At 43.9% G+C, this 17,795-nt stretch overlaps 3 protein-coding genes and 1 pseudogene across 3 annotated transcripts in view; 2 read left to right on the plus strand and 2 right to left on the minus strand.

Moving 5' to 3' along the window:
* LOC133162367 (small ribosomal subunit protein eS10-like) overlaps positions 1 to 914 on the plus strand; it is a 6,889-nt pseudogene extending 5,975 nt beyond the window's left edge.
* The window catches only part of pacsin1b (protein kinase C and casein kinase substrate in neurons 1b), a 14,823-nt gene extending 12,046 nt beyond the window's left edge, over positions 1 to 2,777 (minus strand). The window contains 3 exon segments of the mRNA XM_061290328.1: positions 949 to 1,020; positions 1,023 to 1,058; positions 2,742 to 2,777. Of these exon segments, the coding sequence (XP_061146312.1) occupies positions 949 to 1,020; positions 1,023 to 1,058; positions 2,742 to 2,777 (144 nt within the window).
* A 3,911-nt stretch (positions 2,778 to 6,688) lies between these two features.
* LOC133161747 (small ribosomal subunit protein eS10) lies at positions 6,689 to 8,470 on the plus strand. Its single transcript, XM_061290330.1, has 6 exons — positions 6,689 to 6,796; positions 7,178 to 7,327; positions 7,482 to 7,656; positions 8,085 to 8,162; positions 8,257 to 8,312; positions 8,393 to 8,470. The coding sequence occupies exons 2-6, from the start codon at positions 7,178 to 7,180 to the stop codon at positions 8,432 to 8,434; spliced, it is 501 nt and encodes a 166-aa protein (XP_061146314.1). The 5' UTR covers positions 6,689 to 6,796; the 3' UTR covers positions 8,435 to 8,470.
* Positions 8,471 to 9,568: 1,098 nt separating this feature from the next.
* Positions 9,569 to 17,612, minus strand: nudt3b (nudix (nucleoside diphosphate linked moiety X)-type motif 3b). Its single transcript, XM_061290329.1, has 5 exons — positions 17,313 to 17,612; positions 16,247 to 16,357; positions 13,482 to 13,526; positions 13,311 to 13,395; positions 9,569 to 12,587 (listed from the first exon to the last, which is right to left on the minus strand). Exons 1-5 carry the CDS (start codon positions 17,409 to 17,411, stop codon positions 12,403 to 12,405), a joined length of 525 nt encoding a protein of 174 aa, XP_061146313.1. The 5' UTR covers positions 17,412 to 17,612; the 3' UTR covers positions 9,569 to 12,402.
* Between the last annotated feature and the right edge of the window lie 183 nt (positions 17,613 to 17,795).

Below are 17,795 nucleotides of genomic sequence, written 5' to 3' on the forward strand. Positions count from 1 at the left end.
GAACTCGGCAAGTGCTTGCGTTCCACCCGCAGACGTATGGTCGGCATGGCAGAGAGCTGAGTCAGCAGAGCTGCAGCGCCGCGATGCAGTCAACCGCTGTGATGTAACGATGGCAGGGTGGAAGACGACACCTTTGCTGCTCCAGCTAAACGCACTGCTGAATGATGAGCTTGATGACAGAATACTGCAGAGTGGGAGGGCACGTGCAGTTTCTTCTCAAGATTGAACACCGGTGACAAACTAAAGGCCCGTGGGCGGGATCTGGCCCGCCAATGCCTCAATGACCTTCTTGATCTGCGATGCAAGATTTTTGTCTTCCTACTTTGCTGGAATGCGGAAAAGCCACAAAACTGCTGCATGGCCTCGTTTGTTGCTCAACAGCGTTCAGCTATCATAAATAATGGATGACTGCTGGCAACTCCAGTTACAAGTGGGTTGCTTCTGCTCGGAAATCCTAGTTGGTGTCATTGTGAAAACACGCAAGATGCTTTTCGGGGTACGCAAATTGGGCCAAATTGAATCATTCTTCCTCACTTTCAATTTAAGTCCCAATTATCGTGTCTCTGAAAGGTTACGCTAATGATTAGGGGAGATTTTTTTTCTTTTTTCCACAAACGGGAAGAGCTAGGACTGACCATCATAAATGTCCAACTTGTTCAATATGAATGATTTTAAACACTTTTTTTTGCCAGTCTTGCCACCATCCTACCTTTTACAGGTCAATCTAGGTACCACAACAGGTATCTGAGTCCTAAAGGGAGTCTATTTATGACTTTAAAGACGTGCGAATAACAAACGCATAAGCCGCATACGGTATGAAAACGAATGATATTAATCCGTTTCCACAGAGCTCCCAGCTGAGGCCGGTTCAGCGGGAGTTCATTCGGTGCTCCGGCGGCGGCGGCGGCGGCTAATCACCAAAAGCTTTCATTTTTCCGTCGTTCTCACCTCCCAGAAACTGTCGGTGTTCTCCTCCAGGCTGGCCGACTCGTCAAAGGCGCCAGACATGGTGGCGGTCGGGGTGGGGCAACGGCGTCTTTGTTAGCTCCTCTCAAGCGCTGCAAGGGCGAGATGAGAAAGCATATGAAAAATCCCGCATCATAAGAAGATTCTCTCTAATGCCGCATTGCATATTTTAATCTCGAGGTTTGCGTACTTAGTAAATCAATATCGTGCTTGTATTTCCTTCACAGGTAAAGCTGCTTTTAAAATATCAGAAAATATCTGCATCATATTTTTCAGGATTAGTTTGGTCTCATCCTGAAACTATGCACAATTAATTGTGCACAAGCTGATAAAAGTAGAAAGTTTCAATTTAGAGCTGAAACTATCAAGAAAACAAGCAGCTTCTACACCCTGGAATGCCGGAAAGATCCATATATGGAAAGACCGGCTATTAATCTTCACTCTGACATTTCCTGGGGGACAAGAGGAGCCTAAACTTGCAGAGTCACCGTGCCGTCAACAAGGCGCAAGCCTGATGTTGCAAATTAATCGAGAGACTCAAGAGTTGACGATATCCCTTCCAACAATGTCATCCAACACTTTACATTGTGCAAATGTTTATTCCATGGACAAAATCGTTGTCAGAAAAGCACCTTAGCATGATGCAAAAACAAGTGCAAAACAGAATCAAACATTCGTTTCTCAAACGCAGGTCTGTTCAATCAATGGATTGCATTTCGTGTTCGTTAAGATCCGACTCAAACTTCTTTCAATGCATCGCAGTTCAAATATTTCGAGGTAAGTGTGGAAGATGCAAAACAATACAAAGATGTTTTGATAGATCTGTGGGTTGGGGGTGGGGCGGTCACACTGTGGGTATTTGGGTCAACTATCGGGACACGTTTGACAATGAAGGGGGCGAGAGAGATGTCACTGGGGTGAGAGAGAGCGAGCGAGAGAGAGTATTTCCCCTCCAAATCTAAAATCCACTCCATTTCAAATCCAGTTGCTGGCTTTGGGCGATAAGACACAGTGTTTATCACACTGGTTTAATCCAAGAGCCTCACGCCGAGAGGAGCCTTTTGTTTGGCCAAGCCTACCAGATTCTTCCACTTTTAAACCATTACCAAGCTGATAACACAGAAGACAACAAAGGCGATGCTGCTCACCCCTTCGTGAGGGACACCAGGTTCAGAGAAAGAACCACAACTACCCATATGGTGAGCTAAAGGCATCAACTCGACCAGACAAAGACCAACACAGCCCCCTGCCTGAACAAAAGCTTACCCCCAGTCCTCCATTCGCGCCGGCCCAGGCTGCAGCCAGGAGAGAAAGAAGACACGTGGTCTGGGACAACAACCTCCAATTTGGACCATCAACAGTCAGCGAGGAAAGGAACCGGAACCGACCCGAAGCACTAACGTGTGTGTTTGTGTATCTCAGCGAGAGAGCGATAATCCCGCGATGTTTAGCTTGAGTGGTTCTGACAGAGCGCTGAGCCAGAGGGACACAGGGGGGTGAAATGAGGCGGTCGGGTGGAGGGGGGGGGGGGGGGGGGGTACTTGGTGGGTGTGTTGCTTGGCTGTGAAGCTGGTTACACCTCCTAGCTCCTCAGGTTTTGTTTTGATGTATAAGACATCCTCCTTAAGGATGGCTTGAAACTGGACGATTGAAGAAAGCAGCCCCTTGCTCATTTTTGCTAGCTTGTGGACTCAACTCATATTAGGCACTTGGATCTGCAGTGTAATTCCTGATTTATGTAGATAAAAAAGAACGATATATAGACTCTAAAAAACATAATAAAGTCTTTGGAGCATAGTATGAAAAACCATGGCGGAAGTCGTTTGAAGCTCCAGGCAGCGTTTGAGAGGCTGATTACACAGAGGGTGGAGGAGATGTGTGCACAGATAAAAGGCTTGCAGAGATATATACGGTGGTCATAAAAGCCGGGGAGAGTCAAGCCGTCACACTGAAGATATTTCGAGTCAAGAATTGATCGCGGGTCTGTGGTAGAACGCCGCTCAAGGGATTCAAACAACAAGATATGTATGCTGCCATTTAGTTGCAAATATTACTGACACGACTTCAAATTTCTAAAAACAATTTTTAGCCGTCTGACTATTTTATTGGCTTTAAATATTTCATTAGTGCTGAGCACGAGGCAGTGGAAAGACCCTCTTGAGAATCACTTTTAAGTGAGCCTCCACATGACAAATAACCCATCAATTTGCTGCAAGAGTGAGTCATCATAAAGATCCCACAAAACAAACAAACAAATCAATTAATCAATAAATACTAGCTGGGCAGCTAGGATAGGTTAAAAAGAAAAGTTTCATCCAGCGATTTGAAGACGCTTTTATCACAACAGCAAGGTTCTGACTCAAGATTCGAACCTCAGAACTGTGAAGCGGGCGTGCTAAACTAGTTCACATTTCAGCAAGTAGCATAAAAAATCATTAAAAAAAAACAGACAAAGGATGAGAAAAGATACCTGTATAAATATTACAGACTACCTCCAGAACGTCGCTGCCGCTCGTCTCAGCTGTGCTGCTATGCAACACACCTTCAACACACCCACACGCAACACACACACACACTGCAAGAGTGAACTTTGCTATTTCATTGCAAAGACGCATCAAGCCATCAATAATTAGCAAGGGAGGCTCACAGGAGGAAGAACACAAGGAAAGACGAGGGGAGACCATGGTGACGTGGCGCAGAGTCACTATCGGGTCGGCTGCCAATCAAAAGGGGGGAGGGACAACTATGAGAATAGTATTGTCATAGATTCTATTTTCAAATGCATGTCTTCTTCAAAACAAAACAGGACTTTACAATGAAGGCCCTTCCTTAAAACTGTTCCCACAAAGCTCGACACATAAAATGGTCCTAACCTAACCTCTGATAGATTCATTGATTGATTGAGAGTGTCTAATACAGATGACACACACACACAAGCACTCATAGACAGATGCTCTTGCCATCTGCGTGTCATCTAATCAGATTTCTTCCCCTGGGTGGGTGGGCTTGCTCAATCTGACCTCTGTGTTCCTTCCCGCCATTGTGCAAACTAATTTATGACATCGCAAATTTGAGCAGAGCGGCTTCGACTCGAGGGTCATCTCTTTGATATTGATAGGCAATTTCAAAATAAATAATACAATTCGATGTGAACTGATTCGTCAGTCATCAACCATTCGCTCACAAGTAAACCTTCCACGCCAATGAGAATCAATTACATGCATGCAGTGTCACCATGGCAACACCAAGCTTTCCTGTCCTCCGGTGACTTATTTCTTGAATTGAATCAAATAAGCACATCACCATAAATGACAATGAGGTTTATAAAATAGAAACCATCTTCAGTCGCGGTTACATTGAAAAAACACTTCAGCCCAAACAGCTTCTGGCATGAAATCAATGAACCTTATGAATCATTTAATAGAAGTTATATTGTAAGTGTACATAAGGATGGCTGAAGCCTTTCAGTGTAATGTAGTCAATACATAGCCTCAGAACACGTCCATTTAAGTACAATGAAGACATGAGCTGTTAATGGCCTCCACCATACTGTATTAATAATAAAACTATCCATGCTATTATGCCAAAGGGAAAGAAGAGCTATGTTGTTTTTTTTTGTTGCTCCAGTCAGCCTCAGCTTCTGATAAGCGGCACATATGTGATTACTTGGTGCTTGGTGTTGGTAAGTGTTTTAGGCCTTGGTTGAGGTGTACTTTGTAGTAGTAGTAAATAGTTCAATTCCAACGTGTGACAAACCTTGCATGTCTGTGGGATGACAACAACAACAACAACAACATCAACAACAACAAAAGAGCCCCAATACAGCTATTGTAATTGTCAGAATTAGCTCTAAATTTGTACCCAACAGTCTGTATGCACTTTAGTAGTCTTAAAGAAGAGAAGAGTGAGTGGCAGATGTTGACACTTTGACCTCAGGAGAGACAGAATGGGATGATTGTGTCCCTCGTGAGTAACGGTAAGGTCAAAAAAGACAACTTTGGGGTTGACTCTTATCAATTACGTTAATTGCCGGTGACGCCCTGTCTGTCTGTTCATGTAACTGAATGACATGACAGTCAATTCATCCCATGAGACACTTCTCCTCAAATAAGTCGCAACAAATACATCAACATTACGCAAAAAAATATATTTTTTACAATTTTTCAGACTACAGATCACAAATAATGCAACCATGAATCTTTATATTTAATTGTAAGGAAAAATACTGTGTTTAGTAAGTAAATGGATACAATAAAGTGGTAGAAGCATGTGACTACTTTCAGCCAATCAGCAAAGACAAGTAAAATGAGTGCCGAAATTCAATCCCTATCTGACTGAATGAATACGGGCCTTGGTAAAAATGTTCCACGATATAAAAGGGGGAAAAATGAAGAAAAAAGACTCACAATATATATACTAAAAAAATCGCAAGCATTAATATTTTTTATATAATCCAAAATAATCAAATGCATGTTGAATGTCAGAGCTGGTGATCTGTTCATTCTTATAATTTTTGCAGCTACTCATGCTGGTGATCTGTTCATTCTTATAATTTTTGCAGCTACTCATGCAGAGAATATGCAACAACATAAGCAACAGGGATTCATCTTAACATGTGTGCCACTGTAAAAGTGAGCTGCTTGAGCTACTAAAACATTGCGTGCAATAGGCCTACGCTGAGACATTTCAGAACCGCGGACAGAGCCCAACCGGGAGGCACAACATGGAGGTCAGACGCGATTGCACAATGTTTCATTTTTTTTTTTTTTTTTAAATTTTTTCGTGCTTTACCATTAATCGTCTTTCATGAATCTGCAATGAATTACTTTAAATGGGAAATGAAACTAGTGACACCGCAGCAGCAGAATATCGCGTTGGCTCAAAAGACACCTCCCAGAAACCCCCTCGAATTCATAATGTCTGCAAAAGTGTTAGATGATATATTAATTAATATTATGATGATAGCTATTATTATTTCCATTCTTCTTTTCCATGTATACCTGTATTGGGATTCCATTCTCACAGGGCAGCGGCAATGTCGTTCAACCAAGAGTTCCGATGAAGTTTCCTTTTAATCGTACTCACAGCACACGTGAAATGATTGCAAGCTAGCAGCTAATGGATAATAATCATATGAACGATTTGAAAATATTACATACCAACAAGTACGATCCACTTGATCGCTTCAGTCCTGCAAGACGGGCAGCATCGTCAGACGCTTGGGGGGGCTGACTACAAGCTAGAGTGGACAAATCGCATTTCCCGGAAGCTCTTTGTCTGCTTCAAAATAAAGTAGAACTTTTATATGGTCATTTCAAAACAAAGTAATACGCAACCTCAGGGGACGCTGAAATCTGGCCCCTACTTTTTCTTTTTATAAATAGGCCACACTTCAATGAGAAAGAATAGGCACGTTTAATTTAGGTCCACAACAGACAGCATGGAAATGTGTACATCTTAATATACTTTTACAAGGTCAACTGATATGACTCTCGACTCACAACGTTGTCAAATAAACTACCCAGTTGACAATTGATTGTTTCTGAGACCAATCACAGTTAGGGTTTCAAAAAATAAAAATACAAAACATACTAAAAATTGCCAATAATTCTCACTTACCAAAAGTCCAACATTTTCTCCATTACAATACCCGCAAGAAATAGATTATTTTTCTCATGGTATTTTGATATTTTTTGCCCAAAGTTCTGCTGCAGTTCCACTCCACGGCGAATGAGGGCGACATCCGGAAAGAGGTTCTGAGCGGGACAATAAACGCTTCCTATCAACGACATCCGTTCTTTCCGGCTCCGGTCTACTCTCAAGCGCAAAGGTAAAGATGTGACCGGTGTTCAAATCTAAATAAATCGAGAACATCGCGAGTGTTAATAAAATTCCCTGGCCAACATCCAACTCTTGTATGCCTTCGGCTTGAAGCGATCGATGTATTTCGAGCGTGACAGTTGTAACCCCGCTGATATAAAGACGAGAAGATACGATGTTCACCAATGGCTGCCATTTTCCTGGCTGAATTGGTCTTCCTCGTTATGTGTGCCGAGCGTATGCAAAATGTGAAAACCAAATGACAGTCACTGAGATCGTTTTGGGGCTAAGGCTTATTGTTTGGCTACTCCGAAGCACATACGCAGCCACACTATGCGAGTGAACCGATAAGGCTAGCATGCTAACGGCGCTCTGTCTCCTCTTCGAGCAGATGCTGATGCCCAAGAAGAATCGAATTGCCATCTACGAGCTCCTCTTCAAGGAGGGAGTCATGGTGGCTAAAAAGGACGTCCACCTGCCCAAGCATCCCGAGCTTGCCGACAGGAACGTGCCCAACCTTCATGTGATGAAAGCTATGCAGGTGAGGGAATGATCGACTCCTATTATAAATCACTTTGAGTAGACAGTAAACCTTAGGTTTAATGATTAAAGCGATGCAAGTGAGTGAGGCCTATGACTTTCTGAATTCCTCCTGACTGATTTGAACTTGACATGCATGCTCCATGCCTGCGCAGTCCCTGAAGTCATGCGGCTACGTCAAGGAGCAGTTTGCCTGGCGCCACTTCTACTGGTACCTCACCAACGAGGGCATCCAGTACCTAAGGGACTTCCTTCACCTGCCCTCGGAGATCGTGCCAGCCACTCTGCGTCGCCAGACCCGCCCCGAGACCGCCAGGCCCAGGCCCAAGGGTAAGCCTGATAAATTACAAAGATTCAGTTATTCGTGAATTCTTCCATTTCAAATTGTTGGGGCTGTGTCACCGCAGTGAGAAGTTGTATGTATAGAGTTCAGTGTGATGAAATGCAAGATTTTGACAAACCCCAAAAATTGCACTTAGCAATATTTAAAACGGCTTGTATTGTCACTGTATCTTCTTTGCACAGCTTATTTAAACTTTCATATAAACTTGCATTACTTACATTCACTGTCAAAATAAATACATAGCCTGATGTGACAAGTGTGCAATGCTGACTTTGCAGCGTTCATAGCGATCACTTAAAAGAAATCCTGGTTTCTGAACCTAGCCCTTAAATCATAAATATTACAGTATACATTGCATATATTATTATACCCAATGTGCTAGTGAAATAGCAATGAAATCCTCATGTGCTTGCAGGAGCAGAAGGAGACAGGCCTGCCCGTCTTAACCGTGGAGAGTCTGACCGAGATGCATACAGACGATCTGCTGCACCACGTATGTATTGCACGACTTCTATTGTTGCATACATAATGGTGTTGGAAGTCAGAATATTCAAAATAGACTGATTTACTCGTTTCTAATTTTTCAGCCGGTGCTGACAAGAAAGCGGAGGCTGGTGCCGGAGCTGCCACAGAGTTCCACTTTGTGAGTTACCAACACAAGTCTCAAGAACGCTAATGTTAAGGCCTTTTAAAAATAATAAAACAACTTTTTTCTCTTTTCAGAGAGGCGGTTTTGGGCGCGGCAGAGGGCAGCAGCCTCAGTAGATTTTTGCTATGTTCAATAAAGAAAATCCAAAACAAGTCAAGCTCTTTGTCTTTTATTTGTAAGCATAAGTAGAAACACTTTGTTTCAAAACATCCTCTTAACTGATCATGGTTCTCGTTTTTTAAGCGCAAGTCAAAATCAGATACCTAACCTATATGTCCACTAGGTGGCACAAGTCAATTGGGGGAAAAAAGGCTCTTAAGATAGACGTGTTATATTTTCAAAATAACTGATATTATTATTGAAGCGGTTCACATGAGATGCAGAGATGTTTGACTGGTGCACTTTAGTTCTCTCTTTAACCACCAACGTCATGTCACCGTGAAAACTATGAACTACACGTTTAAACATTACAAACAGCAGCTCTTATTCAAATGAAAATAATGTTAGACACTAATAAATAATACACTTAGTTTTCTCATACCTTGTGCTTCCAAGGGCGTTAAGTTTGAGTTGTTTCTGCAGCCTAGCGTATTTTGCTCCTGCGTCCAAGGGCGCTAAATTTGACTGGTTTCTGCAGCTTAGCTTCCGAATAGTGCGTCTTTACACTTGCCAGGCCAACGGCACAAAAACACAAAGAAAGGCACGATCAACTACGTCTCCTCACTTTCAACACAAATGATGACAACAGGTAAAAACATCGTTTAAGTAGCTTACCATCAGAAGCAAGGAGAAGGTGAGCAGGAAGTTAAGCGTCAGCAAAACAGGAAGTAGAAGAAAACGATCTCCGCTCTTCAAAATAAAGGTGCAAAACGGAAACATGCCCTGATGTAACTGTAAACAAAAAATAAGTGAAGCCAGTGCATGAATAAAACACAAATGGATCCCACCAAGCCAGCCTTTTGAACTGAAGCTGTTGAAGTTTTGTGATTTTGTGATGCTACTGGATTCGGTAGTAAATCATTAATATTCATTTTCACGAATACGATAGCGCGTCAGTGCGACCTCCAGTGGACAAAATAAGCAACAATATAGTTACTGGGGATAGGGACCAGTATAGAAATAATGTATTAAAAAGAAATGTGAAAATATGCAAATCCGTGGGTGATAAACTGCAAGTCTGCAGAGGTCTACTAATTTGATCTCTTGTAAAAAGTTGAGCAAAGTTGGCCATGGACAAACAGACAAGAGGCTTAACGTGAAATACTGGTGTTTTATTGTTGGCACATTTATATTACAATCTTCAGTCTTCTTGCACTGTTTTTATTCTACAGTCCCAAACAAAAGGGGGGGAAAAAAGTCCAGTGACACTTGAACACAAAAGCACGGCGGGGATGTAACTTCTAGGCTGATGGTTGTCGGCTGAAAGGAAGGAAGTGCCTGTGTTGTCATATTTGCAAGGATGTTGGAGTCAGTTTCTAGCTATGATATGAATCAGCAGGCAAACAGGTACTAAACTTGATCGAGTTTAGTTGAACCAATTTGGCCACAAGGTTGAGCCAATTCCTACACAACTGTACTAAGACCTTTGGTAAATCTGACACCTTCCGAAATAAAGTAAGAATACATTTGACGTCGTACTTGGGTAAAGACCATTTGGTGCCTCCTTGTTAATTTAAAGGAAAAAAAAAGCTGACAAATCCTTTTGTGATTAAGTGTTGTGTTAGCAATGTACAAAATATGAGCATGTCAACATGACTGATTTACAAATCAGTGGATATGAATCATCCAGTAGCCTCGTGACACCTGTCATTCACTCGTTCTTCCCAGCAGGGTGTGCCTGAGGTCGATGCCCTCAGCGACTACATTGCACATTCAGATGAAGCGCTGAAACCTCAGGACAGGCCTGAGAAAGGTGTCGTAAACGTAAGACTTTGCCCACCGCGCCTAACCGATTAGGCGGCAATAAACGAGAGTCCTCTTGACACTTTTTACAAGTGGAGGAAGCCCATTCAATTCAGTCATTATCATTGCGGAAGCCAACTACAGCTTTCAAGTTGTCAGTGTGGTTTCACATGATGGGCTGCCCTGGAAACATGTCACACCCTGGTCCCAGTTGTGCCTCCGAGACTATTTCCGAAATTTGAAAATGGTTGAAATCCAGCAAGTTGACAGTGACACCAACTTTGGCAGAAGAGCGACGCATCTTTCTTCCATCTGTAACTACCCTGGAAGCGAAAAAAAATCTTACAGGTCAACTTCCTCTGTCCCTATCAGCACCCGTCACACAGCCTTTACGCTCTCCACTTCCAGAAACCCCAAAAAAAACCCAACTCAGTGGCTCAACTTCCACACCCTTTAACGTCACTATCGTCATGCTCTTCATACATGTGCAGGTCGGCTTCAACATTCCGTGTCGACAACTTGCACGCAAAGAGCCAAACGGTGGTGGCCATCCGGTCACCACAAAACCTGCTTGGGAAGACGATAAGCAGCTAAGAATCAACATGAATCCGAATTACGATTTGGACGAAAAGACCGCCAAAACCCAGGGTGGGGGACCACTGACGGAAACCCTTTCATGTGAAACCATAGCGGATTTTGGGGTTGTCATGTTCTAGTGATCTAGTCATCCATTTTCTACCATTTAGCCCGTTCAGAATGATCCCAGCCTCATCGTTCGTTCAACGTCACGCGGACGGCTGACTGGCAATTCATCAATTCCCATTTGAAATGACACCTTTTTTTCTTTCTTTTTTTTTTATGCTCGCCGTTGATCTATACAGAAATAAACAATTTACAGTAAAAACGTCTTCCGTGCTCATCTACAACAGCGCCTCCAGTTTCACAGTATGGAGCCGGTGGCTTTCGGGACGCGGCTAAAGAGACTCTTGCCAGACGTTTAGAGAGAAACAAACGGAAACAAGCTCGTATCCAAAAACGAAAAGCAGTTTACATTTTAAAAACAAAAGTCTCACTGTACAAGGCTTGTTTGCGCCGCATGCTGCCAAACGCAGCATTGCTGATTCTCTCACTGTCAAATTGGGTGGGGTGCAGATTAAATACATAAACCCGCCCCGATTTTCTGTAGCACACCCAAATGGACTCTCTGCGACTTTCGGTGTGCGTTGCGTGTCCAAGTATAAATTAACACACAAAGACGCAAGCGAGCTAATACAGTTGTTATATTGGGAAAAAAAAAAAAACACGTCGGGAGCGGTACTGATTTTTGCCTCCTGGGTTGGCGTTTGGAGGAAAGGTCATTGAGAGAAAAAGGAAAGGTGCCCACTCAAGACACCTGTAATGTAAACAACTGAAGCAAACTGAACGTGAGGAGGGAAAACAGGATATGCGCTGCATGCTTTTTGAAATGGTTGTACTTTGACCCTTGGCGTGCGGCAGAAAACATTTCACGCGATCACAGGAGGGGGTACGTTTAAAAAAAAAAAAAAAAAAGATGCTCCAGGTGAAGTAATGTTGACATTCTTTCCACTACCTTTTTGGAGTGAACGTGCACCGTGTGACAGTTAGACGAGTTCCGGAGAGGATCGAACTATGCTTTGACGAGCATAATAAAAGGAGGCCCGAAAACAAAACAATACAACAAAGGACCTAAAATCCAAAGAAACAAGGGAGCACAGGGAAAAGTCTGAAAAACAAAAAGGAGGGGCACCTAGTTAAAAAAGGACCGTCGAAAGCCTTTCTGGTTCAAGCACGAGAGAGAGATACACACTTTTACGTGACAACGGTAAAAAGTAGTTTTCCCCCCATTCACTTAACACACTGCGGGTGCATCGCAGGGGGGGGGGGGGGGGTCTTTTGTTTTCATGCAAGGGGGTTCAGTAAAAAGAAAACAAAACCAAAAGGAGGTGAAAAATGCACAAGGTGTTTCCGTCGACACTCGTCATCCAGTCTGCGCCACCACGGCGTCGCCGAGGAGTTGGCTAGGCAAAGCAGACAGAGTCAAAGAAGAAGAAGAAGTAAGAGCGCAAGTGGTGGCCAAAAGCTCCTGACGTGGAGGGTGCGGAGGGGGGCGCGTGGCGTCGCGTGGCGGGTGCTTGGGGTGGTGTTCAGTTTGGGGTTTTAGTTATCTGATATCTGAGACGGAGCTCTGGTTGATGCTGTAGGTGGGGGCAATGGTGGCCGCCAACGGGGTCCCGTTGCTGGTCAGGCAGCTCTCCTGGAGAGCCTCGAAGTACGTGGCCTGCACGGGCTTGTGACACCGCAACAACTGTATGGCATCGTCTATTTTAAACCATTCCCTTTTCCTCCCTGTTGGTGACACAGACAATTGAAAAACAATCGATTATCTTTTAAAAACATCCTGAACCATTATCTCGATATGCCCGGAAAGCAATCAAGGCCTCCGATCGTAAATGTTTAAATGGTTCGATATTTTTAATGATGTCATTGCATCGATGTGTGCTCAAAAGTGACTGTAAATATTTGATTCCCACTATCGCCTCCCTCCCCACTTTAAATCTTTTTAATAGCTTGATTCAGACTAGCCTGCAGGCCCGATCTAAAAATAGCTCAGCAGTTATTGTGATTTCCTGGAAAAGGTTTAGAAGTGACATTAATATCTAACACTTTTATATATGTAAGATGTTGGATCTTGATTTTTTAACTTTTTCAACAGGCTTGAATCATTTTCGCCAATTATTGTGACCAGTTGTTAATGTGATCAGTGTCTTCATCTAGATGAATATCCCCAATTGTTGCTAACATAGTTCAAGTTAATTTGAGCACATTTGTCCATGTCAGAAGTGTCACCGGTAGCCCTTTGCATTCACCGGCATGAATCATTTTAATGTGCCCCGCAGTTTATCCTCACCAATGTGCGGTCTTGAGCTAACATTTAAACGGATATGTTGTGATGTTAAAAATCGGCATGTGCGTAGCCTCTTTACAATTCCAAAAAGTTCTGGCGGGTAAAACAAGGATGCCGTGCGACAGCCTGCGAGCCGCACCGATCCCACAAATAGTGCCGTTTACCAATGTTGACCGAGTCCTCCCAGTCCTCCAGAACCTCCGTCACGATGAGAACGTAAACAAAGGTTCTGTGTTTCCTTTCCTGGTTCTGCGAGTCAAGGCGGGAAAGGGAACAGTCAGTTCACACGGGGTTTTAATGAGCCAAACATTATAGGCCAATGAACAGCGGCTCACCTCGAACACGCCGACTAAACGACCCAACGTCCCCTTCACGCCCGCCTGCCGAATAAAAACATAAGCACAAGTGAGTATTACAAAAAAGCCAGCTAAAACTACACCAGCTTCATAAAGAGGCAACGGCCTCAAATCAATCATGGAGGTAGACGATGGCTCTGACAGGAGGTTTTCCGGAAGGTCAGTCTTTTTGCTGCTTCTTCATCTTCCAGTAACAGTCTATAAATAACTGTTGACGACACTTGCGGTGTCAGTGTTGCAGTGTGGCTTCAAGAAAGATCATGTGCGAAGGGGGGAACTCGGGGCAGCCTACAGGCGGGATGAAGTTAGACTCCCGACCTGGTCCCGAGGATAAAACATTGCTCGACTTCATCCCGTAAAATGTGTGGCACGGAGGTGACATTTCAAAGTAAGTATCCTGAGTCTGCTAAAATGGAGTCACACATAAACAGAGATTACCGGCGAGCGGACGGAGAGAGGGACCATTAAATGGTCTCCCCACTTCTGCAAATTAACATCTCTACAAAAATAAAAGGACAGTCCAGGCAGGAGCGGCATTTGCTGACCGTTTTAGAAGCCGGGTGGAAATGTGCTGGCAGCGTCCTGCAACTAAACAAAGCCAACAAAGAGGCGCATCCACGCACCAGGAGCCAGGATGAGCGATGATATCAGCATCCGGCATTGTGCTGGACACGGCACAGAGAATGGCCTTCTTACGGTGCCAAACGGCGGACAGCCGCGAGGATTCAGTGTCTTCGCCCCGATCAAAATGCCAACGACGTGAATAGCGCCGTGTACCCTCCAGAAATACTCCACTAAAGTGGCAGGTGAAAGCGGTCCCAAAGGCGGAATATGGATTGCAAGGGTCACTCCCAACTGTTTACTAATTGCTCCCCTTCTCTGAACACGGACGACAAAGCCAACGCCACGGTGTCTTCAAAGTCATGCAATCCGAAGGTGTACCTTGAACTTTTTCTTTGGGCTATGATTCCTCCCCAACAAAGCCTCAACACAAAGTAGTAATCCTCAATGCGTTATAGTGTTGCGTCGTGGCTAGGAATCCTTAAATACACCTTTGCCTCATTCCATTTTCACACCGTGGTTAGGTTCTCTAGAAACGGCTGCAGCTATTAAAAATCAAAGTTGATTTTTGCAAACTTGCTGTCGGATGGCTGTTAACTGGCTAACGGCTGATTTCCTTGGCCTAAGTCGAGGCCATTGGCAGCTTGTGTGCAAATCTGTGCTTATTGCCTTTTTGTTTCCTTGCTGTTTGTTCAATAAAACGATTGAATGTGCACCGGCGGGCATCACTGTACTCCTACCTAGCAATGGTATGCAATATTGAATTTCCTCACATTGATTCCTTGTGTCGGCCTAGACATGCTGTTGTGGTAAACATTGCACTTTTTTTTTGTTTGTTATGACTCTTTCCTCCTGGCTCATGGCCCGACTTCCATCCATTGCTTTTCGATGGCGCTTGTCCTCAATGGGGTCACGGGTGAGATGAAACTTATACCGGCTTACTTTCAGAGGGAGAGAAAGTAAACACACCCTAGCTCGGACAAAAATATAAGCGAGTTGGCTCTACGAATGCAATTTTCTTAACCTGTCTCTATCAGTGGTTAGGTTCTAATGTAACTGGTATAAATGGTCAGGGTTCGATAATGGCAACACACACAAACAAGCTTCCCGCCAACAGATTGTATCATGTTTAAGGTTAGCTGCCATTTAATCCTGTCAGAAAATCACTGTAAAAAAAAAAAAGAATCATCTCACCACTTTAAAACATTTGTAAAAGGTGGCTTGAGCTGAATCCCGGCTGACCTTGTTTGACACTGCTATGTAACATGATGACCACGATGGCACTGGCGACATGTTGCTAGGCTCTGCCCGAGCAAGCAAACATAGCAGTTGAAACAGGGGTTTAACTGGAAACTATTTGGCCCAGAGTAAAAGCAATTGACAGGACAACATCCAAAGTCAAACACTCTATGGTTCTGTCAACCTTCTCTGTTTACACAAAGCAAGCGGACTCATTTAAATCTGTGACTAGATACTGGTTCTTGTGTTATTCGAGAAGCTTGCTAATCCCTGTGGTTGATTGATGGTACCCTCCGATAAAGAAAGTATTGACCAGCTTTTGGTGAACAAAGCCTGACTGGGATATAGCGAAGATGTTGGCTGCCATGTTTGCTTCTCACGTCAGCCGCTGATTTCAATAGGAAATTTAGTTGGGAAAGTTGAACAGATCTTAGTGTAAGGTTTCCCTGTATAAAAAAAATAATAATAATGCTGTCAAACTTTTCTTGAAGAAAAGAAAAAAGGCTTGAAAACGTAGCACTCGTTGAGAGGGAAAATGTCTTCTCTTGGAAATGTCCTCCCCCTCTAAAAAAAAAAATTCACAGAACTTGTCCTTGAGGGTTATTAAGTTTTAACAATATAAATCGAAAATGTATTTGTCGAGTATGCGGAAAGAAGGAGTGGTGAGTCTGGAATAAATGAGTACAAATACTGCAATCTCATCAGGAAATTTGGTTTTGAAGTTCACCAAATTAAAAAAGGAGCTGGCCTGACATTGACTGCACTGCTCTCCATCCATTCTGCAGTACAGAGGAAATAGATGAAGAAAATAAACATTTTATTGGTCAGGGGCGGTGTGTGTGGGGTCCTTTCATCAAAAAATGTCTTTCAGCATGAAGCTCACCTTTGCACTTTTACAACTCTACAGCACAGACAAAATAATGACATTTGAAGTGAAAGCCCACCTCCTCACACACTTCCCGAGTAGCAGCAACGCTGGGCTCCTCCTCGGGTTCCATGCCCCCACCGGGAACGATCCATTTATCGGGATGCCGACTGCTGCTTACCAGCAGCACCTGCAAAGGCATTGCAGACAGTGGGGTGGCTTCACGGTCTTGAACGGATGCTATGTACTCACACAATGACACTTTGTTGTGCAGCCATTTTGGGGGAGGCCAACCATTGAGAAATAATGTGCGGCAACTCATGGATGGAACACCAAATTGTTAGAAATCACTTGTATGCAAATAGTTACGGGTGACTCCATTGGAGCGTGTCAAATGACTGAAATCACTGGATTACTTTCCTACCTATGATGTTCATGGGGTATTTCTTTCAAGTACTTTTTACTTGCATAATGAAGCCGAATAAGTACTTCAAGCACAGTCAGGGTTATTCCACAACAAGTAATTCTATCAAAGTACAGAGTCGGAATACTTTTGCAACCTCACTTGACCAACAATCATCAAAACAAATAAGGGCGTGAGGACATGAACGATGATAAACATTCTTGCTTAGCGGCTAACAACAAATGTACAAAGCGTGCATCATTATTTCCTCTATCGGCTAAGGTCAGCATAAGTAACACTTGGGTGCCTGTCGTGTTAGCACCACTAGCAGTTTCGTTTAACAAAGGAGGCATGCTGTTTATTGGACCATTAACAATCTCGACTGCCTCTTGAATGACAGCGAGTCACAGCGCACAACGACCTGGGCTGCCGGCTTCGGTTGCTGGGCGAGAGCCGGCCGGCCGGCCGGCGGAAGAACGTTAGCATAAGCTAATTAGAAGCTAACAGCGGCTAACCTGATACTGAAGAGGCTTACATAACTCTCGGGAAAATACATACACATTTTAAATAACAATAACATAAAACGACAGAGAATAGTTAACATACAAGTTATTGGAAGGTAGCACTTGTAAAAAATACAACACCTCTGTTGACGCCTAGATTCATTTACAGTTAGTGCTGAGGCTAAGGCTGTGCTAATGCTAACATGAGCCCGACTGTCTCGCCACATCCTCGGACTCACCTCTTCCTCCGATTCGCTCCTGAAGCACAGGCAGGCGGCGCGCTTCTTGTAGCCGTCCCCGTCGTACGTCCGGGTCTGGTTTGACTTGAGCTTCATCATCGCGGAAGGGGTGCACAGGCGTTCGAAAAGCACGGCTAAGTTGACCACGTTCAAAGGCGACGTTTGTACACGCAAAGTCCTCCTCGGGAGGAGCCTCGGCGTTTTTGCTTTAAGATATATAACTTCTTCTCCGCTTCATTTTTACACAGCTCGGCGCATCTCCGGCACGGCCGCCATTACAAGTAGCCACTACGCCCACGACGTAATTTAACCTTTAATAGCTCAGCGAGCGTACGAAAGTCACGTAAGTGGCGTTCGGGGATAGAGGCGGCGGATAGCGGGGGAAACGCAACACTGCGTACGGACCAGAGTGAGCCGGTGGAGGAAACGGATACTTTTGGTTCCAACTCCCTTGCAAGGACCAATTGTTTGCTCCTGGCTTTA

The sequence above is a fragment of the Syngnathus typhle genome, linkage group LG11 (genome assembly GCF_033458585.1).
Source record: "Syngnathus typhle isolate RoL2023-S1 ecotype Sweden linkage group LG11, RoL_Styp_1.0, whole genome shotgun sequence".
Taxonomy (NCBI): Eukaryota; Metazoa; Chordata; class Actinopteri; order Syngnathiformes; family Syngnathidae; genus Syngnathus; species Syngnathus typhle.

Bases quoted from the DNA above. Each gene is read 5' to 3' on its own strand.
- LOC133161747 (XM_061290330.1), top strand. From the start codon at position 7,178: ATGCTGATGCCCAAGAAGAATCGAATTGCCATCTACGAGCTCCTCTTC. The intron at 8,163-8,256 runs GTATGTATTGCA...CTAATTTTTCAG, and splicing joins CAGACGATCTGCTGCACCAC to CCGGTGCTGACAAGAAAGCG. The intron at 8,313-8,392 runs GTGAGTTACCAA...TTCTCTTTTCAG, and splicing joins CTGCCACAGAGTTCCACTTT to AGAGGCGGTTTTGGGCGCGG.
- nudt3b (XM_061290329.1), bottom strand. From the start codon at position 17,411: ATGATGAAGCTCAAGTCAAACCAGACCCGGACGTACGACGGGGACGGC. The intron at 13,396-13,481 runs GTGAGCCGCTGT...CTTGACTCGCAG, and splicing joins GTTTAGTCGGCGTGTTCGAG to AACCAGGAAAGGAAACACAG. The intron at 12,588-13,310 runs GTAAACGGCACT...TGTCACCAACAG, and splicing joins GGAGGACTCGGTCAACATTG to GGAGGAAAAGGGAATGGTTT.